We start from the raw sequence: 25,735 nt of genomic DNA, 5'->3' as shown, positions 1-25,735 counted from the left end.
TACAAGTTTGGGTCATCCATTGACTTCCATATAAGGATGTTTTACCTCCATATTGTGTGTGAGAGAGAAACGCCATCAACATCCTTTATAACACCCCTAAGCAAAGGGTGCGCACATGAGGGCTTCGCTACATGGAATTATGCGCATCTGCAAATTTAGCGAGTTGCTGCCCAGCCATCTTTGCGCAGACACCGATGTTGCACTAAAGAAATCTCTCTCTCTCTCTCTCTCTCTCTCTATGTGTGTGTGTGTTACTTTGAGGCTGGCTGTGACGTCTAACTGTCTTGCAAGCCGTACTTTCAAGGCTTGAACACAACGGTCTAAAGATATCCGCCATGTAAGCTGTTCTTACTAATCCGGGTAATTGTAGGACCCGTGTGCATAGCCTTGGAGTAGTAGGGGTACCATCTGGAGTTTAATCGAAAAACAAGGGAATCTGAGATGATACCCTCTTGGCAACAAACATGAAAAACCTTTCAAAACACCTAAAACCTTATCGGGCAATTGTAGGACTCATGTGCATGCCTTGAAGAAGTAGGTTGAGAAAGCATAAAAAACCTTTCGAAACATGTAAAATGCAAAAGTGAGGGGAGGTGAAAAGACACGTGACACTGGAAAGTTAAAAGTTTGGGTGTCTTAACTATCTTGTTGCAGGCAATGTGTGTTTACCTTTCCCTTACCGTTTTCTTCTCCTTGGAGCTGCCTTGATGTTACATTTTTTTTTGGAAGCCATTGGATCCCAAACTTAGTCCATTTGTCAGTAGCCTCACAGAAACGAATCCATATGGGACCGGGAGATGTCGAGTCCAGCAACTCGCAGGCAGCTATCATGCAGACTTTTGAGCAAGCCTGTGCGGCCCTTCAGGTAAAGCCACTTTCTTGCGCGCGCGCGTGTTTGTGTTGTGGTCCTTGGGCTTAAGCGACTGCTTGCACGCGTATGTATGGAAGTGTTGAGTGCACATAAGACCCACTTGCCTAAGCCAGAACTTGAGTACGCAATCTTGGACACTAGTTGTTTTTTGTGTGTCTCTTTTTGTTCTCATTTCCACTTTGATGTGCATTGTTTGTCCTGCCATCTCACACAACAATTAGACATTGGCACATGATTTTTGTAGATGGGACTAACGGTCTAGTATGCAGATTCCTCATGAGAGAGCAGCAGGGGAGTTGGTGCTGTTAGCTTTCAGGCGATCACCTCAACCATTCGAAGTGTGCCAATTCATAATGGGTAATTTTTATGTTGATAAATGGACATCATTTTCTGCACATCCCTGCGTGTGCACGCGCGTGCACACACACACACGCGCTCACACACACACACACACACACACAGAGAGAGAGAGAGAGAGAGAGAGAGAGAGAGAGAGAGAGAGAGAGAGAGAGAGAGAGAGAGAGAGAGTAGCTATGTTGGCCTATGAGACAAACAATAAACAATCATGCCCATGTCCATGAATAACCTAAAAGGAAAAAGTGGTAGATGGCAACACTGAATAAAACTGGATGATGTGGCATATACAACACTGATGTACTCAGCTGAAACTATGGATAAATTGGTGACCGTATTGAGACTCTCTCAGAGAGGCGTCGTTGGTACTTTTATTGCTATTCTCTCATCATAGTAGCTTGCCTCTAGGACTGTTGGTTGCATTTCTCGCTTTTGGGGACAAATTGATTTTTCTACACCCGTGGCTTTTGAGCACAGATGCCAGATTACGAAGTATCCTGCTAAGATTGCTTTTCCAGTGCTACCTGCACAGTTGTTGTTGCTAGATATGTTGAGGCGTATGAACATTTTTTAGAGCTGCTTTTGAGAACAGATGCCAGGTCACGAAGTATGCTGCTAAGATTGCTTTTCCAATGCTACCTGCACAATTGTGGTTGCTAGATATGTTGAGGCAGATGGGTTCTATTTTTGGCATACCATTTATGTGCTTAGTACAGACCGAGACATTTGTGCTGTAATGAGCTTGGACACCCCAAGTCTGACATCTGTCGCGACACGAGAGAGAGATTTACTTAAAACACTTAACGAAATTCAAGTTTAGTTCAATTTAGTCGACACAATGGACGTAGTTCGGAGCCAAGAGAGATTGGCCACAAAAGACTGGTGCCCCTTTCGATATTTTTTTTTGTCTTAACAATTGAGCAAGTACAATCAGCTCTGAATAAGCCAAAGGGAGCCTAGGGTCTTATTTAAAGGCCCTTGGCCTTGGAAAAGCAGTATACATGAAAAGCTTGGGTCCCAAAAGCATCTAGTGCCAAAAGCAGCCAGCGCCACTTGCGGAATTCTGTACACTGTGGCACATCAGCACTCAGTGCAAATTGCAGAACCTGCCATATAGTCAGCAGTCAACGCAATTCGCGACGTCCGTACAGCTAGGTAGTCCGCAAGCTTCAATTCCTTTATGTCCCTTGGCCCCGCCTCGGCTAATGCCCATAAGGTCATGCCACGTCTTTAGTTTGTGACATACCCCCCTCTTGAAAGAATTGTAATCGCCCTCCATTACGCCTTCAAAACAGACAGAGGCCATAAACCAGTTCAGTAGACACTGACTATAAGAACCGACGCACTAGACGACACAAATTCAGCACTTGTACAAAGACGATAGTCACATGACATCACATGACAGATCAAGTCAATCACAGAAAAATTCATTTCATCTCATACCATGATTGCCAACAACGTATTTAATAATCGCATCTAGATCCATCCTGGACCTCACTAATGTCGGATTAACTAATCCTTTTTTTTTTTCCGAGAAAAAGATCCTTCTATTAGTCAATGAAACTGCCCATAGGGCTACAACCACCTCTTTGAGAGAGGGCTACAACAACCATGATGGGGAGACTCTCCCAATGAAAAATGAGCATATATACAATGAGGCTATATCAAGAAATGGGAGGAGGGAAAAGCCACACAGGTGGACGGTAGTGCCATCTGAGTACACCTTGGACCATGGTGAAAAAAGGCCCAGGGCGCCAAAGTCGAAGGAAGGCCTCTCTACGCTCCCGCATGCGATTGGAGCTGCCCTGAAGTCTCTCGAGCTGTCCTCTGAGAATGTGGATCAGCTCTAACCAAACATCGCGAACAGTCTCTGCTGGTGGTACAGTGCGAGCCTCAAAGATGCGGAAGCAACGGGCCTGCCAGATGAACCAGAGTGTCAGGACACTGATGAGCTCCCAGCAATCCTCTCTCTCACTGCACCACTCCTGTGGAGTAAGCTCTGTGGCAGGCTGGAGTGTAGGTCGCCCCTCCTGCATCACTATCATCCTGCTGGTGGAAGATAGCTCAAACTGAAGTGTCGGGCCTGTGAGAGTGGACCAAGCAGCTGCCCCCCAAGTGTACTGCCGAGCCGTGGAGAGAGCAAGCATCAGCGGAAGAACACGAAGCCACACCTACTGTGCCAAGGGACAGTCCCAAAGACAGTGACGCTGACTCTCCACAAGATGGTCACAAGTTGTGCATGCGGCCGAGAGACCACTATGCACAAGCCAGCTCCCAACTGCTGTAGCTCTGTGTGCGACCAGCCACTGAAACAAAGTGACTTGAGCTCAAATGAAATACATGTTACATGAATGTTAGAGCTGTACAGATTGTCAGTTTGGCAATTGCTCTTATGGAATGTCCAAAAGTTTGGTTAGTGCTATAGAAGTGAGTATTTCTTGTCAGTTTGTCAAGGATTGGGTATGCTTGAAAGTGTTACGGGATCCAACGTGTACTATAAGACAGTGGCAAAATGTGCAGCTACCATTTTGTCATTGGAAAGTTAGTGACTCAAAGCAATGGCAGAGTGCGAAGCTACCACTATGTCATTGGGACAGGGTTCACACGCAGGCAATACATGAGTCGACTAGGTGTTGAATACACTAGGGTTGACACTGAGCATGTATGTGTCGTATATGTGTCGACAGGTGTTGAATACATCAGTGTTGACAGTAAGCATGTACGACATAGATGCAAACGAGGACGTTTGAGATTTCAAGAGGGGGGTATGTCACCAGCGTGTGACTACTATCTATCCTTTTTGTTGATTTCTTTCTTATTATCTATTTTTGGAAACACCCCTCGGGAAATCTAACTGCCCTGCATTGCATAGCTAGTGTGGAACTGTCCAGAGGGAGTCCAGGCCTGAGGGCAAGAGAGCACTAAGGTTGGACAAGGACTATGGTTAGCCAAGTGGGGTCATTGACTAGCCAAAGTGGAATCCTTTGCTACAGAGGCTACATTTCAGTTCTGGATGTGGCCGTAGTGTACAAAGAGGGTCGGATGACCTAGAAAGATACAATGGCAGCATCTCCTAAAATTTAGGGAACTGCTATTTTGGGACCTGAAAATGTGTTGACGTCATTACCTCCGGAATGACAAAGGGAACATTTTCTTACTCTGCCGTGAAGTCAACTGGGCAACCGGTTGGGATATTTTTAGACGGCAACCCCGAAACGGGAAAATGCTTATAAATGTGCCAAGTGGCACCTTCTGGTGCACTTGCCTCATGCAACAAGAAGTGGCGCTGAATTTAGGAGGGGGAGAGCCTCATTTTCAGTTTTGTCACAGGTTAAGAGCTATGGAGTGCTTGCTTTCCCTCTTATGCACAGTGCGGTGCCAGGAGTGATGCCCTGCACGCTACGCACTGCCCTCTCTCTCCCCTTTGGCAGTATGTTATGCCCCTCTAGTGGGCTCTTCATTTGACCAATGTACAGTTGTGTGGGTTCATGCGCGATTGCCGAGGCAAGAGTCTCTTGCACAGGTACTGGATTAGCTAGCGGCTAATCCCCCCGCAGGTACAGGTGAATTCGGAGAGGTTTCACGCCAGAAATCTCGTCCGATTCAAAGGGCAAGTAGCCCTACAGGTGCGGGAGCTCGAGGACTTGCTAAGGATGCGACCGGCATGCGAAACGGAGCCCGAAACAGTGAATTACAGCCTGCTGTGTATTTTTGCAGGTTTAGGGTTTTGGCCCTAAACGGGCCCTAATACCCCCAGGAGGTTCGGGGACGCAAGGGGACCGCTGTACAGGTGATCTGGCGCATTTTCAGGGCTGAAAACAGAGAATTCAGCGTGCTGCAGATTCTCGCCAGGTTTTGCAAAGTGCCCGTATGCGTCGGGAAAGTCATTCAATGCGTGGGAATACTGACTGTGAAGTGTCCTAGTACAGTTATGCTGCCGAAATCAGGCCGGAACAGTGGAAATTCAGCCGAGTTTGTGCGGGGCAGCTTGTAGGGAACCACAACGTTTATTCCCTCTTTTGAACAATAAAGAAATACCGAAAGGGGCGCCTAAGTTAGGGGCCAATCTGGTGTCGGTCTACTCATACAGGTGCAATCTAGCAGCCTGTATCCCTCTCCCCTTTGTTGTGTCTTGAAAGTACAGGTAAAATAGACGACTAATAATGGGTGAAAGCTAAATCAAGGTTTAAAGTAAAGTCTACCGCCCTTTTTGGATTGAATAGGCCGGTTTGAAGAACCCAAGACCCATAAGAACCCAAGTTCCTCGTGAACATTAGGACCCACGATTTAGTGGATGGTCGTCACCCGAAGCGGAATGGATACTTTGCATGACAGTGATGAGCATGGAGTTGGCGAAGAAGAATTTTTCCCACCAGGAGGTTTTTCCGACCCTCCCCCTTCCCCATCTACGCCAAGGATTGCACTAACTCCTATGGAGGAGTTGGAACAGATGTTTATGGAAAGCAAGTTAGAACGCAAAGCAAGGAAGTTAGAACTCGAAGAAAGAAAGGCAGCTCTTGCGCGTGAGCATGAGCAAGCGCGCTTGGTGGCCGAAGAAAGAAAGACAGCAATTGATCGTAAGTACCAAGAAGGAATGGAAGCCATAGCACGTGACCGCGAAGACCCTAGCTTTATTTTTCCCATCACAAAAATTATCGTACAACTCCCCCTTCCTAAAGGACACACGTTCGCAAGAACCATTGATCTTGAGTTTTTATGGGCCTTGCAGAATTGAAAAATTGATTGAAGGATGCATATGGGAAGCCTATTGATTAGGGGAATACGCAAGGGTGGAATATAGTGCATGTAGGTTGGAGTGACTAGTCAAGCATGTTATCCCTTGTTTATGGCACACACAAGATATGTTCAAAATCTACAGAGGCTCTGATACCACTGTAACAGGCAAGCGATTGGCAAGACGGTGAATCAATAGCAAACACACTTTGAACTATTAACTTTAAAACAACTCGAGTCGAGACACGGTAGAGGGTAGGTCTCTACCTAGATGCACTGGTCCTTAAGTCATGTGCCCCTTTCGGTACCTGTTTTTATATTGCTAATCCACAGAGTTTCAACGGCTGAGGTGTCCCTGTGTAGATGTGCAACCATGCACTGAATCTGCTAATGAGAAGGCACTCTTTTATAGGCACTGGGGCCCTAAAGCAACTGATAAAAAAGCTAGAAACCCAAAAAGCTTCTCTACTAAAAGCAATAGCACTAAAAGAAAACTGGCGTGCTAAAAGCTCATAAAGTCATTACTTTCAAAAACTGCCGTCCAAAAGCAGATTCGGCCTGCCACATCAGCATCCCGCAAGTTGCGGTGATATTTACGGGATGCTACATCAGCATCGTATGGCCCTGCCAGGCCATCATTTCGGTGTTAGTGATCAATTTGGTTATTTGTATGATCTCCAGGCAAAGCTCAATGAACAGCCTTGATACATTGTAAATTGAAGGTTTGCTAATGTTTTGGCATTTGCTGCAGAGCACTCACAAATGGCCAATGCACGCTTTCAAGCAGCTGCAGCTTTACAAGAGTCAGCAATACGTGAATGGGGCTTGCTTACAGCAGATGAGAAGACTAATATGCGAATGTACGTAGCGTTCATTCAAGTATTCTCTGAGATATGTTTAGTTTGAAGAAATGTTTGATTGGCATGATGTTTTCAGCTGGTCTTAAGGATGTGTAAGCATTTTTAATAGGGTCTTGTGGCAGTTATTGTTTGCATTACGTTATGGCACGAGCTGCTGCTTCGGAGGCTTATGTGCAGTTGAAGGTTTCAGCTGTAGCAGCAGTGCTGATGAAGCGTGGCTGGTAAATAAGTGCTTATGTTGATCTTGCACTTTTTTTATGTGATCTTTATATGTATTTGTTGAACTTGCTTTTTTGTCCACTTTCAACAAAAAGAAAGAATCTTTTCTTTTAACATATTGCGATTCAATTATCTTGCTAAGAGACATTTTGTTGCGTTGTCTTTATTATTGAGACTTAAGTGTGAGTTTGGAAGTACAATATGCTGCACTTGAATAAACTTTTATGTAGCATTCCCTTTTACCCGTCAAAGACAATACCGAGATAATTTTAATTATTTCAAATGCTGAGTTGTCTGATATACTGTATGTGAAAGATATGTGCTGAATAATGTGGATGCTACCAAATTTGTTTTTAATGTGTTTGCATATTATGCCAAAAATGATGAAAAAACACTGTAAATTACTGCAAGAATTTGGTGTCTACTGAAGAGTGTGGCAGAAATTGACACTTGTGCGAAGGTTGATGTGGTGATGCTGTATGGTAGGTTCTTCTGCTTCTTTGTTTGTGTAACGATTTTTAGCACGACTTCTAAAGAAAATTATGTGCTTATGCCTGGCTGTGGCGGGCATGCATGTGCAGAGGTTTGATCAAGCCTTGGCATTATATGGGTGGGTGATATAAGTTAGTGGCTTCTGCGATGAAGCATAACAATCAATTGGATGAGATTTGAGGTCAAAGGATTGAGGTTGCACTTTTCATGAATGAAAGAACAAAACCATTTTGTTGCTTCACTTTCTTTGAGAAACGAGTAATGCATCAATCATGAAAATGCTGTACAAAGAGAAATATCAAGTTTTTCAGACTACAAAGACACATGAGACTAGTTCTCATACTTGGATGGTGCTCTAGAGACTAGGTGACGCAACTTCCTTGACCAACTTAGAGGGGGTAGCTTGAAAACAATGGCTGCTATGAAATTTATGCAAATACCAAATGTACGAGGTCCTTGCCTCTACACAAATGCACATCCATTGTGTAATTAACACATATCGAATTGATTTCTGCAAATACTTTAGAACGCATTGCAATTAAACTTTCAGAGGGACCTTGGTTACACTTATTTTGACGTGTGGTTTTTTTATAATCAAGTGTGTACTAGTGCTATTGCTTTCTGGTATTGTTTAATGTATTGCTGCTCAAAAACTGCACATACAAAGGTTACCTGATCACAAAGACACGAGGGACCGGTCTTCACACTTGAATGATAAATGTAGATTGTGTTGCATGCACAGATGGAGTCTGATCGAGAAGGTCCTTGCAAACAAAGACTGCTATTAAATTTTGTTTCAAAAGTGCTTCAAAGATTTGTTTCATTGCACTGAAAAGGACTAGTTCTTGTGGCGAACTTGTCTTGAGGTGTGATCTTTTGGTGCTTTGGATGAATTTTGAAAGCACAAGGAAGCAGAATTTCAACTTTGTGCAGAGAAGTGCTTAAGCTTGCTTCAAGGCCTACGCCTATAATAGATTTCACCTCAAGCCTTCTTCTGATATGTCTTTTGCAACCAGAACACTTATTTGTCTGGATGCAGACGTGCACTAAATAGAGGGAACCTACAATATTTGTGCTACGTCAACTAGAACACTTATTGTCTGTATGCAGACGTGCACTAAATAGAGGGAACCTACAATATTTGTGCTACTTCAACCAGAACACTTATTTGTCTGTATGCAGACGTGCACTAAATAGAGAGAACCTACAATATTTGTACTACTTGTGTTTAATGACGGACATTATATTCAGTGTGCTTTTCTTAATCCATTATCTTGGTTTTTTGAGCTCATTGCAGGTTGGAAATGGTGGCAACAGAAAAAGAGGCTTTCTTTGAGGAGGTCTGTCTATTTTTTAACAAATTGTCCCAAAGCATATACAAGTTTCTGTGTAAACTTTCAGGTTTTTTTAGATTCAATTTTTACTCTTTAGAAACATGCCATTGAATTCAAATCTCTCTTTTACAGGTCAAACAAGCTGTGTTTGGTACACATGGTCTGGCCGGTCAAATTGCCGGGATCTCGTTCTTGGAGTCATTGGTATGACATTAGAGAACATTTTCTGAGAACATTTAAGAAAACGCCTTTACTTCTGCATGCCCCTCAAATTTGGAGACATCCAATGCAGGTTTCAGAGTTTTCACCTTCCACAGCCAGTGCCATGGGCCTTTCTGCCGAATTCCATGAACATTGTCGTGCATCCTTAGAGCTGGACTTTCTACAGGCATTTTCTTTACGACTTCATGTCTTTTGATCCTTACTTCCAAAACATGCAGTTTTTGTGTCTTGAAGGTTGATTTTTGGCGTTTGTAAACAGAGATTCTATGCTTGGGCATTAAAAGCAGCATATAGTGTTGCCGACAAGATTTTGCAAAATACATCAACTCAACTTGAGGTGCATGTCTGCGCTTCAGCATTGAGGTTCATGTCACAAGTCTTAAGCTGGGAATTTCAAGGAACTTTGGTGCATGGGGCAGGGGGTGTCATCGTCATGAACAAGACTCGAAGCAACGCGTTCTCTGTTATGCCTGATATTTCACGTGCTAAATGCCGGGAGCCAGGGGCATTTGTGCAGGTTGGGCCTTTTGAGACCAATCTTTTTGAATCATAAGGAGTTGAGTTTGGAGTAATGAAGAACTTAATTTGTATTACCTGTAATTTGAATCAGCCAGGGTCAACTTGGCAAGAGTCCGTGCTTTCATCAAATCACACAAATTGGATTTTGCATTTTTATTCTTGCATTCGAGAACGTGCTGTTGAGAGCGATTGGATTGATTCTCCTCTGTGTGTCTCAGCAAGGCAGCTCATTTTGCAACTGTCTTGCTTAAATGGACATATTTTCCCTTCAGGTAAGAGAAGAAGAAGAGAATTTTAACGCGGTAGGAAACTATCCCAAGAGACCTTAAAGATCTATCCGAGAGAGAGAGAGAGAGAGAGAGAGAGAGAGAGAGAGAGAGAGAGAGAGAGAGAGTGAAATGAAATGAAATGAAATGTTATATTAACGTCTTCAAAAGGCCATAGTGACCTATGAGACCAGAAAGTTACAAGGTGGTGGATCTGATACAAAGTCAGAGTAACAAAATAACCTAACAACAGTACAAAACAAAAGCAAAGATATCTACTATGGGATTCTAGATTGGTCGATGTGAGCTAAGCAGAAAACTAAGCAAAAATGGGCGGCTTTGTTGGATTAAAGGCTTAAATAACCCCTTTTTGTACATTTTTATACTTTGTCCAGGTTCAATAAAGGTCACTTATAATAAAACTGGGAAAACCCAAAACTCACTTATTGAGTTTTCCCCAAAAACGTGGGCTCTCTCTCTCTCTCCCTCATCGTTCTGCTAGCGCTTCCTCTCCTGCTGGCTTTCGCCACCCCTCTCTGCACACACACTGCACATCTTCGCGTGCTCTATCACTTGCACACACCGTCGCGCGCTCATTAACTGGTATCAAAGCCAGATTAGGGTTTCAGAAGCTTTGCGCAGGTGGCTGGACAGCAGGCAAAAGGCTTCTCTCGCGTCAAATTTCCGCTTTCATCGCGAACCCTCTTGCTTCTGGTGTCACCTAGGGTGATTAGGGTTTTCAAAAACAGCCTAAAACAGGCTGAAATTAGGTAAAAACAGGTAAAAACCAGAAAATTATAGGTCAAAACAGCAAAACGCAGGTGTTCTAAATCGATTCCCGTGAATGTCCCTTGCTTTTCCCACTCAAAACAGGTCCATTTGATGCAAATTGATGCGCCAAAACAGTAAATTTGCAAAAAATTTCAGAATTGGATTGTTTTTATGTACACAAATCGAGGTTTATGTACGCCTTTTGTGGGTTTATGCAAGTACGCACTGGGGATACTTGTTAATTGCTGAAATTTTCAGCACATTGTATGCAACGTGCGGTACATTGTGATCACTGGAAATTTTCAGATTTTGTGTAGACTAAGCACCTCTAAGCTTCACATGAATCAGTACAACCTACCTCAAGACAGATCACACATACCAACACGTGTACGCTCAATCAAGGTAATACTGGATTTGAAGGCTCACTACCAGCACATCATTGACACCATGCCGGGTGGGGAGCGGTTTTTGGAGGTTCTGGCATCAGATCAACCATTTGTCTTACCTTTGGTACAAGGCAATGTACCGTTTGAAGTTTTAATCTATGTCCTAGTATAAGAGGGTATACACGCCTCCTTGTAAAGAAGAAAAAGGGGTTCATGGAAGTTGCTTAAGGGATCAATGCTCATTGTCAAGGGATGCAAGAGTGGTACATTGTACTATTTACATGGCAAAGCTTTGCCTGGCAAGTTTCTTGCAGTGGCCGAAGTTGCTTCTCATTTGGAGTTGTGGCACAAAAGACTTGGCCATATGAGCCAGAAGGGACTTGATGTGCTCTCCTCTTTGAAGAGGGTTGATGTAAAGGGCACCAAGTTAGATTTTTGTAATGACTGTTTGTATGGTAAACAAAAGAAGTCTTCTTATTAGTCTGGTGTCTCGCGCAAAGCTAATGCTCTTGATTTAATTCACTCTGTTAAGTCTTTTGGTGGTGCATTATACTTTGTTACATTCATTGATGATTGCACTAGGAAAGGCTGGGCATATTTGTTAAAGAATAAGAGTGAGACATTTAATGCATTTAAGAGGTTTCATGCTTTTGTGACCACGCAAAAGGATAGTAAGCTTAAATGTCTGAGATCTGACAATGGGGGGGAGTACACGTCTGCTGAATTTCAGCGTTATTGCGAAGAATATGGGATTAAAAGGGAGTTGACAGTCTCTTATAATCCATCTTCTAATGGTGTGGCTGAGAGGTATAACCGTACTTTATGTGAGAGAGTACATTGCATGTTGTCCACGGCTAATCTCCCTCATGGGTTTTGGGGAGAGGCTTTGAAAACTGCAGTTCATGTATGCAATCGCTCTCCTAACAGTACGCTAAAAAATGACATTCCAGAGGAGGTTTGGTCTAGCAAACCTGCCTCTTATGATCATTTAAGAGTGTTTGGCTACGAGGCTTTTGTCCATGTTCGTAATGACTTGAGGACAAAGCTAGATGCCAAGTCCATCCAAGGACTCTTCCTAGGTTATGGGGAAGAGGGTGAAATGGGCTACAGGATATGGTTGCCTCAGTTTAAGAGGGTAGTACGCAGCCGAGATGTAGTGTTCAATGAGGCTAAATTGCTGAAAAATGCTACATCTTCTGAAATTGACAAGAAATCGGTCAAATTTCAGCCTCTCTTGCCACCTATTGATGTTGAAAAAGAGCCTCAGGATGCATTACCGCAGGCTGAAATTGATAATCAGCCGGTTAACCTTGAGCCAGAAGATGTAGGACATGATTTAGATGCTCCAAATGAGGATGGACAGCCACCTGTCATGGCTGAAAATGATTTTCAGCAGCATGAGCATGCTGAAAATGAGTTGCCTCCTGATGTAGAACCTGTGCTTGAGAATGTAGATCATTGGGTACGTAGGTCTACTCGTGTCAGAAGGTTGATACAACTCTTTAACCCCTCTTTGCATCATGTTATGTTGACAGATGAGGGAGAGCCTCTTACATATAAAGAGGCAAAATCATGTGAGTTAAGCAGTAAGTGGGAGCTTGCGATGCAAGAGGAAATCAAATCTTTGTATGCAAACAATACTTGGGATCTTGTGCCATTGCCTAAAGGAAGAAAGGCTCTTCCTAACAAATGGGTTTACAAAGTCAAATGTGTTGATGAAAAGCCCAAGTATAAAGCAAGGTTAGTTGCCAAAGGGTATGCACAGAAAGAGGGGATTGACTCTCAAGAGATCTTTTCTCCTGTTGTAAAGCTTACGACATTGCGTGTCCTTTTTGCTCTCACTGCAGTGCTTGACTTAGAATTGAATCAAATGGATGTAAAAACAACTTTTCTTCATGGTGACATTGATGAAGATATCTACATGAAGCAACCTGAGGGTTTTGTAGTTCTTGATAGAAAGGAACTTGTATGCAAACTAAGAAGGGCACTGTATGGTTTGAGGCAGTCATCACGTCAGTGGCACAAAAAGTTTGATACTTTTATGCTGTCTCAAGGCTTTAAACGCAGCCATTCAGACCATTGTTTGTATACAAAGAAGGATAATGATGGAACTTGGAAGTCCTATAATCCTTGTGCTATATGTAGATGATATGTTGATTGCTAGGAAGCATAAGTCTACCATTGATGCTCTTAAACGTTAGCTGATTCAGCTTTTGCAATGAAGGATTTAGGTGATGCTGAGCACATCTTGGGTATGAGAATCAAGAGAGATAGAAAGCTGAAATTGCTCTTCTTATCTCAAGAAAAGTACATTGCTAAAGTACTTGACAGGTTTAACATGGCTGAAGCTAAGTCACTTGGAGTACCTTTACCTCCACACACAAAACTTAGCAAAGCCGATTGCCCAAAGGATGACGTGGCAATGAATGCTATGAAGTGAATCCCTTATGCATCAGCTTGTGGTTCTCTTATGTATGCTATGGTTGCCACTCATCTTGACATTGCCCATGCGGTGGGAGTTGTTAGTAGATACATGTCCAATCCCGGCAAAGCACATTGGGAAGCTGTGAAATGCATTCTGAGATACTTGTCAGGTACACAATCTAGGTGTATATGCTATGGAAAAAGTGACCTGAAGTTGCAGGGCTATTGTGATGTAGATATGGCAGGTGACTTGGATACCAGGAAGTCCACTAGTGGCTATGTGTTTGCTATTGCTGGCGGTGCTGTCTCTTGGTGTTCACGACTGGAGAAAATTGTGGCATTGAGTACTACTGAGGCTGAATATATTTCAGCCACTGAGGCTTCTAAAGAGGCCATATGGTTGGGCAGACTTGTCAAAGAGCTTGGTATGCCTGCTAGTACTCCTGTCTTGGGATGTGATAGCCAGAGTGCTGTCTATTTCGCCAAGAATGCCATGTTTCATGCACGGACAAAGCACATTGATGTGCGATACCACTTCATACGACAGGTATTGGAGGATGGTCTAGTCACCTTGACTAAGATTCACTCACAGGATACCCCTGCAGATGTTCTCACGAAGAGTCTTGCTAAGGCTCAACATGAGCATTGCATACAGCTGGTAGGAGTTGGTTAATTTATGCCTTTAAGTGGGAGGTTGTTGGGTTAAAGGCCTAAATAACCCCTTTTTGTACATTTTTATACTTTGGAACCTGGACACATTTTTTAAAGGTCACTTATAATAAAAGGGGAAAACCCAAAACTCACTTATTGAGTTTTCCCCAAAAACGTGAGCTCTCTCTCTCTCTCTCCCTCATCGTTCTGCTAGCGCTTCCTCTCCTGCTGGCTTTCGCCACCCCTCTCTGCACACACACACTGCACATCTTCGCGTGCTCTATCACTTGCACACACCGCCGCGCGCTCATCAGGCTTGTTGGGATAGCTGAATCACAAAAGATCTAGCATCGGTTGTTGGCGAATCTCATCAATTTCCTCCATGGTTAGTAGTCTGACCGGGCGTCGTGCATGCCTGGCTAGCGTGCTCCGAATCTTTTGACGTAGCCTCCGTCGATGCTGTGTAGTCCTCCGCAGTCGTGGGCGCCTGGATTTCCCCAGTTCAATCGCCGGTCGATCAGTGTGTCTCTGGTGTGAGACGAGGGGGAGCTCTGCTGTGGGAGTGGCTCTTGCGGCTGTCCCGTGTCTGCTCTGAAGAAGTCTGTGATCCGTCTTTGAGACTGGTTAGCCTCGCCATTCATTAGGCTCTCTCTGTGTCTACGCAGCTCGAGCAAGAACAAACCCAGGCATCTTTGATCTTCGTATCCCATTACTCTTGAGAGTGGTCCAAAACCCTCTCTGAACAAGCAATGGAAGCGGCCTCGTATCTCATAGTAGACTGGGCAGCGGCATGTATAATGCAGCTCTGTCTCAGGTTCCATGTCACACAAGGGGCACGTCGTGGCCTTTGCTGGTACTCCGCTGTATCTCCCAGTTTCAATCCGCAGCTGGTGAGACGATGTGCGTAACTGGCCAATAGCACATCGTATCCCATGAGACAAGTGGGTATCCATGTATCTGGGTCTCGTCACAAAACCATCTTCCGTAAGCTGGAGAAGGTGGTCTCTGTAGAAAGCCATCTTCGTGCCTAGTTCTTGTGCTGGTTGTATCCATGTCCTCCTGGTGTCTAGCTGGGTCAGGTCTTGGCGGATGAGCTTGGTGATCTCTGACTGTGTAAGAGTGAGAGATGGTGCATCCAATGAGTACTGGAATGGTGGCAGCCTGTCTATGCTAAACCCATGCGCCTGAAACCATGATGTCATCTCCCCATACCAGCATGTTGTATCTCCTTGTATGGCTAACTGTCGAGAGGACTCTAGTGCTATGCGAGCATGTCTGTCTCTGGGAAGTTCCCATGTGCGGTTTATTATGGAGACTGATCTGGTGAGCGCCTCCACCACTAGTGGGGGGGCCGCTAGCTCTGCTCGGATAATGGCCCGTGGTACTGATGCCTTGGCTCTAATGAGCCGCGATATCATAGAGACGAGAGGTTTCTCCATGTTCCCCCATCCGTCTGTGCGACCCAGCCTCCCGTGGTGATCCAATGAAGGTCCCCAAATCTCAGCCCCATAGAGCAATGCTGAAGCCACCAAGGTGTCAAAGAGCCAGAGCTTCGTCCGGGGCTCCTGAAACTGAACCTGCGAACACATCCTCTCCAATCTACCCAATGCTGCGTGGGCTCTAGTCAGTCTGGTCTCTGCTGCTCTTTTGAGTGAGAATGTGGGTCCGCTAAAAACCACTCCAAGGTAAGTGTAAGCGTCTGTGTACTCCACATTCTCCTGGCCGTATGTGAATGTAGGTGCTGATCTCCTGATCCACTGTGGGGTGATATTAAACACCATAACCTTGGTTTTACCAAGGTTGACAGACAAACCACTTTCGTGGGCAAACGTATGCAAAGCATCTAATTGACGTTGCATTCCCTCTGGGGATTCGGAGATCAACACAATATCATCAGCATATAACAAAAGTGGAATCCATGTCCCTGCTAGCTGTGCACCTTTATCCCCAGCGCTGTCAATGTAGTCAGAAACCTCATCCACATACATACCGAAAAGAGTAGGAGAGAGCGGGCAGCCCTGCTTCACCCCAATAGTGGAGTGAACCGGTGTAGAGAGTCCCTCCGGGGTGCGTACATGCCCCACTACTGATCTGTACAATGCCATGATCCCCCAAGTGAGCTCTGTGGGTACTCCCATTTCCTGTAATCTATGCATCAATCTAGCTTTGGGTACTGTGTCAAAAGCTTTGCGGAAGTCCACAAAGATACAATAGATCCGTCTTCCATGAGATCTGCCTTCCTCGATGAGGGCCCTGAGTGTCAAGATGTGGTCAAGAGTAGAGAAGCCTCTCTTGAACCCCGCCTGCCCAGTTGCACGCATTCTTTCCCTCTCTGCCCATCTACTCATCTGTTGCTCAAGAATGGATGCATACAACCGTGCCAGTGTGTGCCCAATCATAATAGCGCGATAATTCCCAGGCTCCATGGGGTCTCCTGACTTGAAGATAGGTACGATCGTAGGTAGGCTCCAAGTGTTCGGTAGGCCGTCACACATGGCCCGGTTAAACATAACTACTAGAAGCTCTGCTAGTAGGTTTTTGGCATGCATGAAATGCTTAGCGACTAGGCCATCATGATCATATGCTCTCCCAGTCCTCATCTTGTCAATAGCTTTCTTCACCATCTCAGCCGGTGAAAAAAGCACATGTGTGTGGGCATGGGTCGGGGGGGTTGGGGAGGGGCGGCTGTCCAGGTACTGTGTACAAAGATGATGCGTACTGACCCCAGGTTTCTGTGGAGGAAATAGCAGGGGGGGGGGAACTGCTCATGAAAGAGCCGCCACGCCTCCTGGAGTCCTGACTCAAGAATAGCTGGTATAGATCTTGTTCGAGTCGAGCCAAAAAAGCCCTCTTCTTCCGCCGTACCAGGCGTCGGAAGTCAATTTGTGACTGTCTGTGAGTGACGTCCCCCAAAAGCACCTCCCTCTGAAGTCTAGCTCTAGTTTGGCGGCACTCCTCATCATACCAGTTGTTCTGAGGCATGCTCCCTGATCTGCGGCTCTGCTCAGGCTGGGTGTGTGGGTATGCTTCTGCTGCTGCCTCATGTAATGTCTGTGTCAGTATAGTAGTTAGCTCCTCCAGAGGTCACCCCGGGTCCTCAGTGCATAGGCGTGTGTAGATCCCGTCCATGTATACAGAATCTGTCTCCCGTGTGAATGTGTAGCGAGCAGGGGCTGCTACCCGTGGCGTGTGTGCTACACTGAACTGGAAAGAGATGGTCATCGACACCAGAGCATGATCTACTGCCACCCCGACCGGTCTGGGCCCAACTGTGAGATCTTGGATACTAGAGATGTGATTCGGTTGTGCCATGACATAGTCCTCTGTGCTGGCTCCATGCCTGTGTGGGAAGCATGTAAAACCTCCCGCAGCAGCAGGAAATCTCTGTAGGCCGTTCAAGATGGCCAATCCATGTGCAGTGCCCATGTCTATCAGGTGTCGCCCATACTCGGTATATTCCACATCGTGTGATAGTCTGGACAGGCCCGTCTCCACAACATCTAGATCTCTTAGCATCTCCTCTGAAGTATCATAAAACACTGCCTGGTGATGGGCAGTCCTAGTATTGAAGTCCCCTAGGATGATAATGTCACCATCCCTAGAGAACTCCCATATGTCATTATCCAGAATAGAGAAAGGGGACTGTCCTCTGGGTGATGCATAAACTGATGTACTCGGGGGAAAGTAGCAAATAGCTAGGTAGAGATATTTGCCTGTCTCTGCTTTCAATCTCACCCACATGTACCTAGCCTGCTCATTCCTGCGGGCTATATGTATTAGTGGCTGCAGATCCTCTCTAAATAACACTGCCACTCCCCCTGAGCCCCGCCCTCTGTGTTCTGAGCGCGTCTCCTGTCTGTAAGCTGTCTCCCACTTGTATCCACTGATGTGAGGCATGGATTGCCCAGGGGCCTGGTGTGTCTCAGAGTAAAAGATGATGTCTCTTCCAGTAAAGCTATCCTCAGAAGCACCTACATCAAGACACATAGATCCATTACAGTTCCAGGCAGCCACTTTGAGTGTGGTCCCATAAGTCTCGCACCGTCATGTGGAGCGTCGCTCTAGTATTACCACTTTTCCGTCTCGGTAAAAGGCAATCTTGCCTTTTCCCCTTGCCGCTCTAATCTACGGCATTACTTCTTGCATATGAGCGATGTGCGAGAGGGTGAGATCATCCCCGAGAAAGATGCCAGTCTCTTTATGAGTTGGTCTTTTCTTCAAGAAGGACTTCTTCGCTTCCATGGAGGGAAAACGGAGGATGAGTGCTCTTTCTTTTGAGGTTTCTCCATTGCTTCCATTTTTCTTTATGTTGCCCACTCTCCATGCCCTTGTGTGTGTCGGCTCATGAACCCCCATCAAGGCTGTGAGTTCTTTTACTTCTTCGTCCACATTGCCTTTGTCTTTAAGACCGCAAATTCTCACATGTAAAGCGCGCACCCGTCTCCTTTGCTCCTCCTCTAGTGTCTGATTAATGATAGTGGGTGTGGACGTGTGCGTTATCTCCTTGCCTTTTCTTTTCTTGGCCACATTGATCCATTTCTCGGCTTCATCCACCTTCTGTTGAGTTTTGGTAAGAACATCACCCAGGAAGTCGTCATTTCTTTGTGTTGCTCTTCTCCCTCTTTGATGGCCCGTACTTGCTCCTTGATTGTGTTGATTTCTTCGATTACTGAGGGTTGCAAGTCGCCCTCTTCCAGTGTGTTTCTTGATCGTGCTTCAGCGAGATCTTTCTTGAGCGACGCAATCTCTTCCTCTTGAGTTGTCACTCGGTCTTCCATCGTACATATCTTGCTCTCTTGGGTCAGCACGCGTCCTTCGAGCATGTTTATTGTGCCCCAAAGATTGCGGTTCATCTTGGTAATGATCTCCGTCATTTCCTCTTTGCACTTTTGAATGGTATCCTCTAGGGGGTCGGCTTTATCGTTTAGCTTCCTCATGCTTGATCGCTGTTCGCCAAGGAGGCACTAAACGTACGTGTGCACCCACACTAGCGGCGGGCGCGGTAGCTTGGCGAGTGAGAGAACGTTGGGCGGTATGGCAAGGGAGAGGGAGCGATATAGTGCAGACGAGAGAGAAAGAGGGGGAAGAAGGGGGGGGGGGGGGGGGTGGGGAGTATAAAAAAGAAAAGGGAATAAAATGATATATTAACGCCTTCGAAAGGCCAAATTGACCTGTGAAATCAAATGATATATGACCTATGAAATTGACCTAGAAAAGAGTGCAGACGACAGAGAGAAAGAGGGGGAGAGAGAGGGGGGGGGGGGGGGGGAGTATCAAAAGAAAAGGGAATACGATGATATATTAACGCCTTCGAAAGGCCAAATTGACCTATGAAATCAAATGCTATATTAACGTCTTCGAAAGGCCAAATTGACCTATGAGACCAAGCGAAATATACAGCATAGTGAATTTGATACCATTTCAAAAAAATATAAAAAAAAATAAATTACTTCCTACGCGTAGAAGAAGGGGGGGGGCATCTTACGCGTAAAAAATGGGGGGGGGGGGGGGGGGACATTCTACGGTTAGAGGGAGGGGGGGGGGGGGGGGGGGGGCACCTGGCAGGGCTGCAGTCGAAGCGAGGGGGGGGGGCAGCGCGGAGGCAGCGCAGGGGTAGATAGAGCGGGAGCGGGAGGGCAGGGCAGGGCAGCGAGTAGGAGCAGGCGCGAGGGGGGGGCGCGCACAACAGCGCGCGGGGCTGCAGGTGGGCAGGCGCGAGCGGAGAGAGAGAGAGAGAGAGAGAGAGAGAGAGAGAGAGAGAGAGAGAGAGAGAGAGAGAGAGAGAGAGAGAGAGAGAGAGAGAGAGAGAGAGAGAGAAGAAGAAGAAGAAGAAGAGAGTTTTAACGTCGTAGGAAACTATCCCAAGAGACCTTAAAGATCTAGCCGACGAGGAGTTGAACTCAAGACCTGTTATTCAAGAGGGAAATGGCATAACCAATCTACCACACTTGGGTGATAGAAAGGTTATACCATTTTCCTTTTTTTATTGGCACACAAACACACCCACACACACACACACCCGAGAAGAAGAGAGTTTTAATGTCGTAGGAAACTATCCCAAGAGACCTCAAAGATCTAGCCGACGAGGAGTTGAACTCAAGACCTGTTATTCAAGAGGGAAATGGCATAACCAATCTACCACACTTGGGTGATAGAAAGGTTATACCATTTTCCTTTTTTTATTGGCACACACACACCCACACACACACACACCCGAGAAGAGAGAGAGAGAGAGAGAGAGAGAGAGAGAGAGAGAGAGAGAGAGAGAGAGAGATGAAATGTTATATTAACGTCTTGAAAAGGCCAAAATGACTTATGAGACCAAAAAGTTACAATTGGTGAATTTGATACCATGTCTGAGTACGGAAATTACAAAGTTACAAAGAACTAACACTAAAACACTAAGGAAAAAGGAAAAGGGGGGGGGGGGGGGGGTTTGTGGGTTCAGATGAAATCTCTCATCGGTCGCTGTCGGATCTCATCAACCTCCTCCATGATCAGTACTCTGGTTGGGCGTCTTGCATGTCGAGCTGGAGTGATCTGTATCTTCTGTTGCAGCCTTCGTCGGTAGTGGGAGACCCCCCGAGGTCGTGGGCGTCTGGATCTGCCAAGCTCAGTGGCTCGGTCAAGGAGCATACCTCTAGTATGAGTAGGCTCTGAGATCTGCTGTAATGATTGCTCCGTTGGCTCTCCTCAAGCTGGTGTAAAGAAATCTGTGATTCGTCTCTGAGACTGTCTTGCCCCTGATGTCCTCAGCAAGGTCTCCCTAAGTATGCGCAGCTCTAGCAGGAACAATCCGAGACACCTCTGATCTTGTATCTCCTGACTCTAGAAAAAGGTCCGAAACCTTCTCTGAACAGGCAGTGGAAGCGGCCGCGTATCTCATAGTATGCCGAGCAGTGACATGTGTAGTGCAGCTCTGTCTCTGGCTCTAAGTTACATAGGTGACATATCCTGGCCCCTGCCGGCACCCCTCGAAATCGGCCAGTCTCGATCTGGAGCTGATGTGAGGATGTGCGTATCTGTCCAATAGCGCATCTTATGCCATGAGATAAGTGTGTATCCAAGTATGCAGGCCTAGTCACAAAGCCGTCCTCTGAGTTGGAGAAGATGCTCTCTGTAGAAGGTCATCTTCGTGCCCAACTCCTGTGTCGGCTGTATCCATGTGCACCTGGTATCTAGCTTAAACAGATTTTGACGTATGAGTTTGGTGATCTCTGTCCGTGTGAGAGACAGGGAGGTTGCATCCAGGCAGTATTGGAGCGGAGGTAATCTATCCATGTTGAGACCATGCGACTGAAACCATGGTGTCATCTGTCCATACTAACATGCTGTATCGCCTTGTAGAGCTAGTTGTCGAGATGACTCCAGGGCGAGCCGAGCGTATCTGTCCCTTGGGAGATCCCATAGACCGTGCATAAAGGATACTGATCTAGTCAATGCCTCCACCACAAGGGGGGGAGGGGCGGCTAGGTTGGCTCGGATAATCTCATGTGGTACTGAGGCCTTAGCCCGAATCATCCGAGCGATCATAGAGACAAGAGGCCTCTCCATACATCTCCATCCATCTGTGTTGCCAGATCTCCCATGGTGGTCTACTGAGGGTCCCCACACCTGAACTCCATAGAGCATAGCTGGAGTCACTAGAGTGTCAAAAAGCAAAAGCTTTGTTCGGGGATTCTGAAACTGAACCTGCGAACACATCCTCTCCAGTCCTCCCAAAGCTGCATATGCTCTCGTCAGTCTAGTCTCTGATGCTCTCCTTAGTGAAAACACCGGTCCACCGAAGACTACCCTAAGATAAGTATATGCATCTTTGTACTCCACAGTCTCCTGGCCATACGTAAATGTGGGTGCCGACCTCCTGACCCACTGTGGTGTGGTGTTGAACACCATAATCTTGGTTTTCCCTAGATTGACAGACAATCCACTATCGTGAGCAAATGTATGCAGAGCATCCAAATGACGCTGCATCCCCTCTGGAGAGTCAGAAATCAGCACAATATCATCAGCATATAGTAACAGCGAAATCCATGTCCCTGCTAGCTGAGCCCCCCTCTCCCCTTGACGCTCTACATAGTCCGAAAACTAATCCACATAAATCCCAGAGTCGGGGATAGGGGGCGTCCCTGCTTTACTCCAATAGTGGAGTGGACCATGTGAGACATTCCCTCAATGGCGCGTACCCGCCCCATCCTTGTCCTGTATAGAGCCAAAATACCCCATATGAGCTCTGTAGGCACACCCATGTCTTGTAGTCTGCGTATAAGTCTGACTATCGGCACTGTGTCAAAAGCTGCGGAAATCCACAAAGCTACAATAGATCCTCTTGCCATGGTGTCTACCCTCCTCAATAATAGCTATGAGTGTCAGAATCTGGTAAAGAGTGGAGAAACCTCTCTTGAAACCTGCTTTCCTTGGTGCTCCTATGCCCTCTCGCTCTGCCCATCTACTCAGCTCCTGCTCAAGAACGGATGCATATAACCTAGCTAATGTGTGACCAACCATGATGGTGCGATAATTCGCGGGGATCATGGGATCTCCTGACTTGAAAATAGGCACAATCGTAGACATACTCCAAGTCTCCGGGAAGCCTTCATACATGGCTTGATTAAACATCATAGCTAGGAGCTCTGCAAGCATATCTCTGGCATGGATGAAGTGCTCTGCTACCAGACCATCATGATCATGTGCTCTCCTTGTCTTCATCCTGTCAATGGCTTTCCTTACCCTCTCGACAATAAAGAAAGAACATGTCTCCGGGCATGTCTCTAGTGGGTCCGGCAGAGGTGGTTGACCTGATGCTGTGTAGAGAGATGTGGAATATTCCCCCCATGTCTCAGTGGAGGTGATCGCTGGTGGTGGTGAATGCTCGTGGAATAGCCTCCATGCTTCGCGTGAGTCCTGACTTATAAATAACTGATATAGATCCTGCTCTAGCTGAGATAGATAAGCCCTTTTCTTTCGTCGCACTAGGCGGCGAAAGATAATCCGTGACTATCTATGTGCGGTAATACCCATGAGCACTTCCCTCCGTAATTTGATCCTCGTCTCTCTACACTTCTCATCATACCAACTGTTCTGGGGCTTGCTCCCACCCAGATCGTCTCCGTGTGGGCTGGCTGTGGGGATATGCCTCTGATGCTGCATCATGGAGCGTCTTTGTCAATATCTGAGTGAGTTCATCTAGTGGCCGTCCCGGCTCTTGGGTGCATAGCTGCCTGTATATCTCATCCATATACATAGAATCCGTCTACCTCATGAAGGTATACCGAGTGTGTGTGGGGACCTCTCCTAATGGAGCTGTGCTGAACTAAGGTCAGGGTGAAAGACAAGATAGCATGATCAACTGCTACTCCACTGGCCTAGTATCCACCATCAAATTATGAAAGAATGGAATGAGACCTGGCTGGGCCATAACATAATCCATTGTGCTGGCACCATGTCGGTGTGGAAAGCAAGTAAAACCTCCAGCTGTCGAAAATCTTTGTAGGCCATTCACAATGGCCAATCTATGTGCAGTTCCCATATCTATCATGTATCTGCCATATTCAGTGTATTCCTCATCTTGTGATAGTTTGGATAGACCCATCTTTGTGACGTCTAGCTCCTTAAGCATCTATCATAAGATATTGTCTGGTGGTGGGTAGTCCTAGCAGTGAAATCCCCTAGTATAATAATATCACAATCCTGGAAAACTCCCATATGTCATTACCCAAAATAGCAAAGGGGGATTGTCCTCTAGGTGATGCATATACTGACGTACTAGGAGGAAAGTAACAAATAGCAATGTAGAGGTATCTGCCCGTCTCTGCCCTGAGCCTCACCCACATGTACCTAGCCTGTTCATCCTTGAGAGAGAGAGAGAGAGAGAGAGAGAGAGAGAGAGAGACTCTGCCCTACATCTCTAGAGTCATGATAAAATCTCAGTACGCAGATCTTTGTATTGTCTGCCCTACATCTCTAGAGTCATGATAAAATCTCAGTACGCAGATCTTTGTATTGATGTATGCTCGTGTGTGTGTGTGTGTGTGAGAGAGAGAGTAGTTTGTGAGAACTTGCAGGTTGAATTTGTACAGGCTTGTGTACAACAGAGTTTCTTTGGTACAGTATTGTGGGCAGTATACATACTTCTGCTGCTTTGGTTTTTTAGTAGTCGGCAGTTCATAAACGCCACGTTCTCGGCATATGTCAGATTTTGGAGCGCCCTTTTTTACCGCATATAAACGAAGAAAACAGATGGCACCTGAGTCTTCGGAAATGGGTGAAATGCGAGCTTGTCTGCTAGAGGATTTTGAAGGTGCACGGAATGCTTGGGAGGGGCACGAACCTGCTACTGAAGTGCTCATTCCTGTTCAAGCATTGATGGACCCAGTGGCACAATATGCTTTGAATGCGGTTATTCTGTTTTTCTTGGGCAAGATGCCCATTGCGCAAGATGTGGGTCAGTGGGCGGACTTCTTGCTTAAACACCAGGCAGTTCGATGCGTTTGTCACAAACTGATGACGTGTCAAAGCCCTGAAGAAGGAAGCCAACTTGCAGATGTGGGCCGAGGGGCCTAAACCCTAAGTGAAGAGGTAGAGCAGCAGGAAATAAAGCAGGGCTCACACACACACAAGAACTTGCGAAGCAGGCTGATGACGTGGTAGATTTTTGAAAATCACGCTGGCTGATGACGTGGCAGAACTGTACGGATGTTCGCTTTTCACGCTAGCGGTGTTGACGTGGCAGGACTGTAGGGATTTTCGTAAATTGCGCTGACAACTTTTTGGCTTTGGTTTTGGACCAGATGCTTTTGAGTTTGAAGGCTTTTCACTGTAATTGCTTTTTAGGCCAAGGGCCCTTAAATATGAGGTTAGGGCTCATTCTCTGGCATGCTTCGTGGAGAAGGTGCAGAGTTTGGAGTACCGGCTTGTTGATGCAATATAAAGAAATACCGAAAGGGGCGCCAAGGTTTAGGGCCAATACTCTCTGGGGTGGAATTCCGCCACTCCGTGTCGCGTGTCGTCTCTCTCTTTCATTTCAGTTGTTATTGAAGTGCTAAAAGTCTGTTCAGTCTGTTCTTTTCTATTGGCAGGTGGTGCCCGTCTTGTGACAGTGGTATCAGAGCATCAGGCGTGTGCTTTTCTGAAAGCATACCGGTCCCACAAAAGAGCAGACAGAGCAAACCAGAGACTTCTGGAAATTTTTCGAGGTATCTTCACCCTCCACCCCGGACTTATTAGCCACTCCCATTCTTACTTCATCGCGCATTGGGCACGCTCCCGTCTTCACCGCTCCTGTCTTACAGGGCATAAGCCATTAAGATCACTTGCAAAAGAAGGATCGAAGATTTGTTTTGAGTCACTGTTTTTTCTCAGAGGCAGTGCCTTGCAAATGTTGATAGCTACCAAGCAGCATACTCCAAGTACTTGGCAAGCTTTAAGAAAAAAAATAAAATAAAAAATTTGTCCGAAGTTATATGGTTTCCGACATCTTCCTCGAAGTGCAACTTCTGGCAGAGTGGGGTATCCTGAAATGCTTGCCATGGAAACGCTAGCAGATTTATCTTGAAATTTCTCGAATTCTCTCAGTAGATATCCCTTGTTGAATTGATAATCTTGGAGGTTCGGTGCGATTGCTATGTCTTGG

At 46.0% G+C, this 25,735-nt stretch overlaps 1 protein-coding gene across 5 annotated transcripts in view; it reads left to right on the top strand.

Moving 5' to 3' along the window:
• The first annotated feature begins 656 nt into the window (after window positions 1-656).
• LOC147442343 (exportin-4 protein) overlaps window positions 657-25,735 on the top strand; it is a 155,687-nt gene continuing 130,608 nt past the window's right edge. For 2 of the 5 annotated variants that reach the window (XM_086528551.1, XM_086528550.1), the window contains exons 1-9: window positions 657-865; window positions 1,141-1,228; window positions 6,711-6,819; window positions 6,942-7,040; window positions 8,828-8,870; window positions 8,997-9,068; window positions 9,157-9,252; window positions 9,346-9,603; window positions 9,697-9,877. In XM_086528551.1, the coding sequence (XP_086384677.1) occupies window positions 785-865; window positions 1,141-1,228; window positions 6,711-6,819; window positions 6,942-7,040; window positions 8,828-8,870; window positions 8,997-9,068; window positions 9,157-9,252; window positions 9,346-9,603; window positions 9,697-9,877 (1,027 nt within the window). In that variant the 5' untranslated portion in view covers window positions 657-784. The remainder of the gene's footprint in view (window positions 866-1,140; window positions 1,229-6,710; window positions 6,820-6,941; window positions 7,041-8,827; window positions 8,871-8,996; window positions 9,069-9,156; window positions 9,253-9,345; window positions 9,604-9,696; window positions 9,878-25,735) is intronic. The other 3 variants (XM_086528552.1, XM_086528547.1, XM_086528548.1) reach the window with 3 other exon arrangements.

The sequence above is a fragment of the Adiantum capillus-veneris genome, chromosome 14 (genome assembly GCF_014529385.1).
Source record: "Adiantum capillus-veneris isolate H3 chromosome 14, ASM1452938v2, whole genome shotgun sequence".
NCBI classification, from domain to species: domain Eukaryota; kingdom Viridiplantae; phylum Streptophyta; class Polypodiopsida; order Polypodiales; family Pteridaceae; genus Adiantum; species Adiantum capillus-veneris.
Note: the sequence above shows the minus strand (reverse complement) of the source record. Positions and strands in the feature narration are given on the sequence as shown.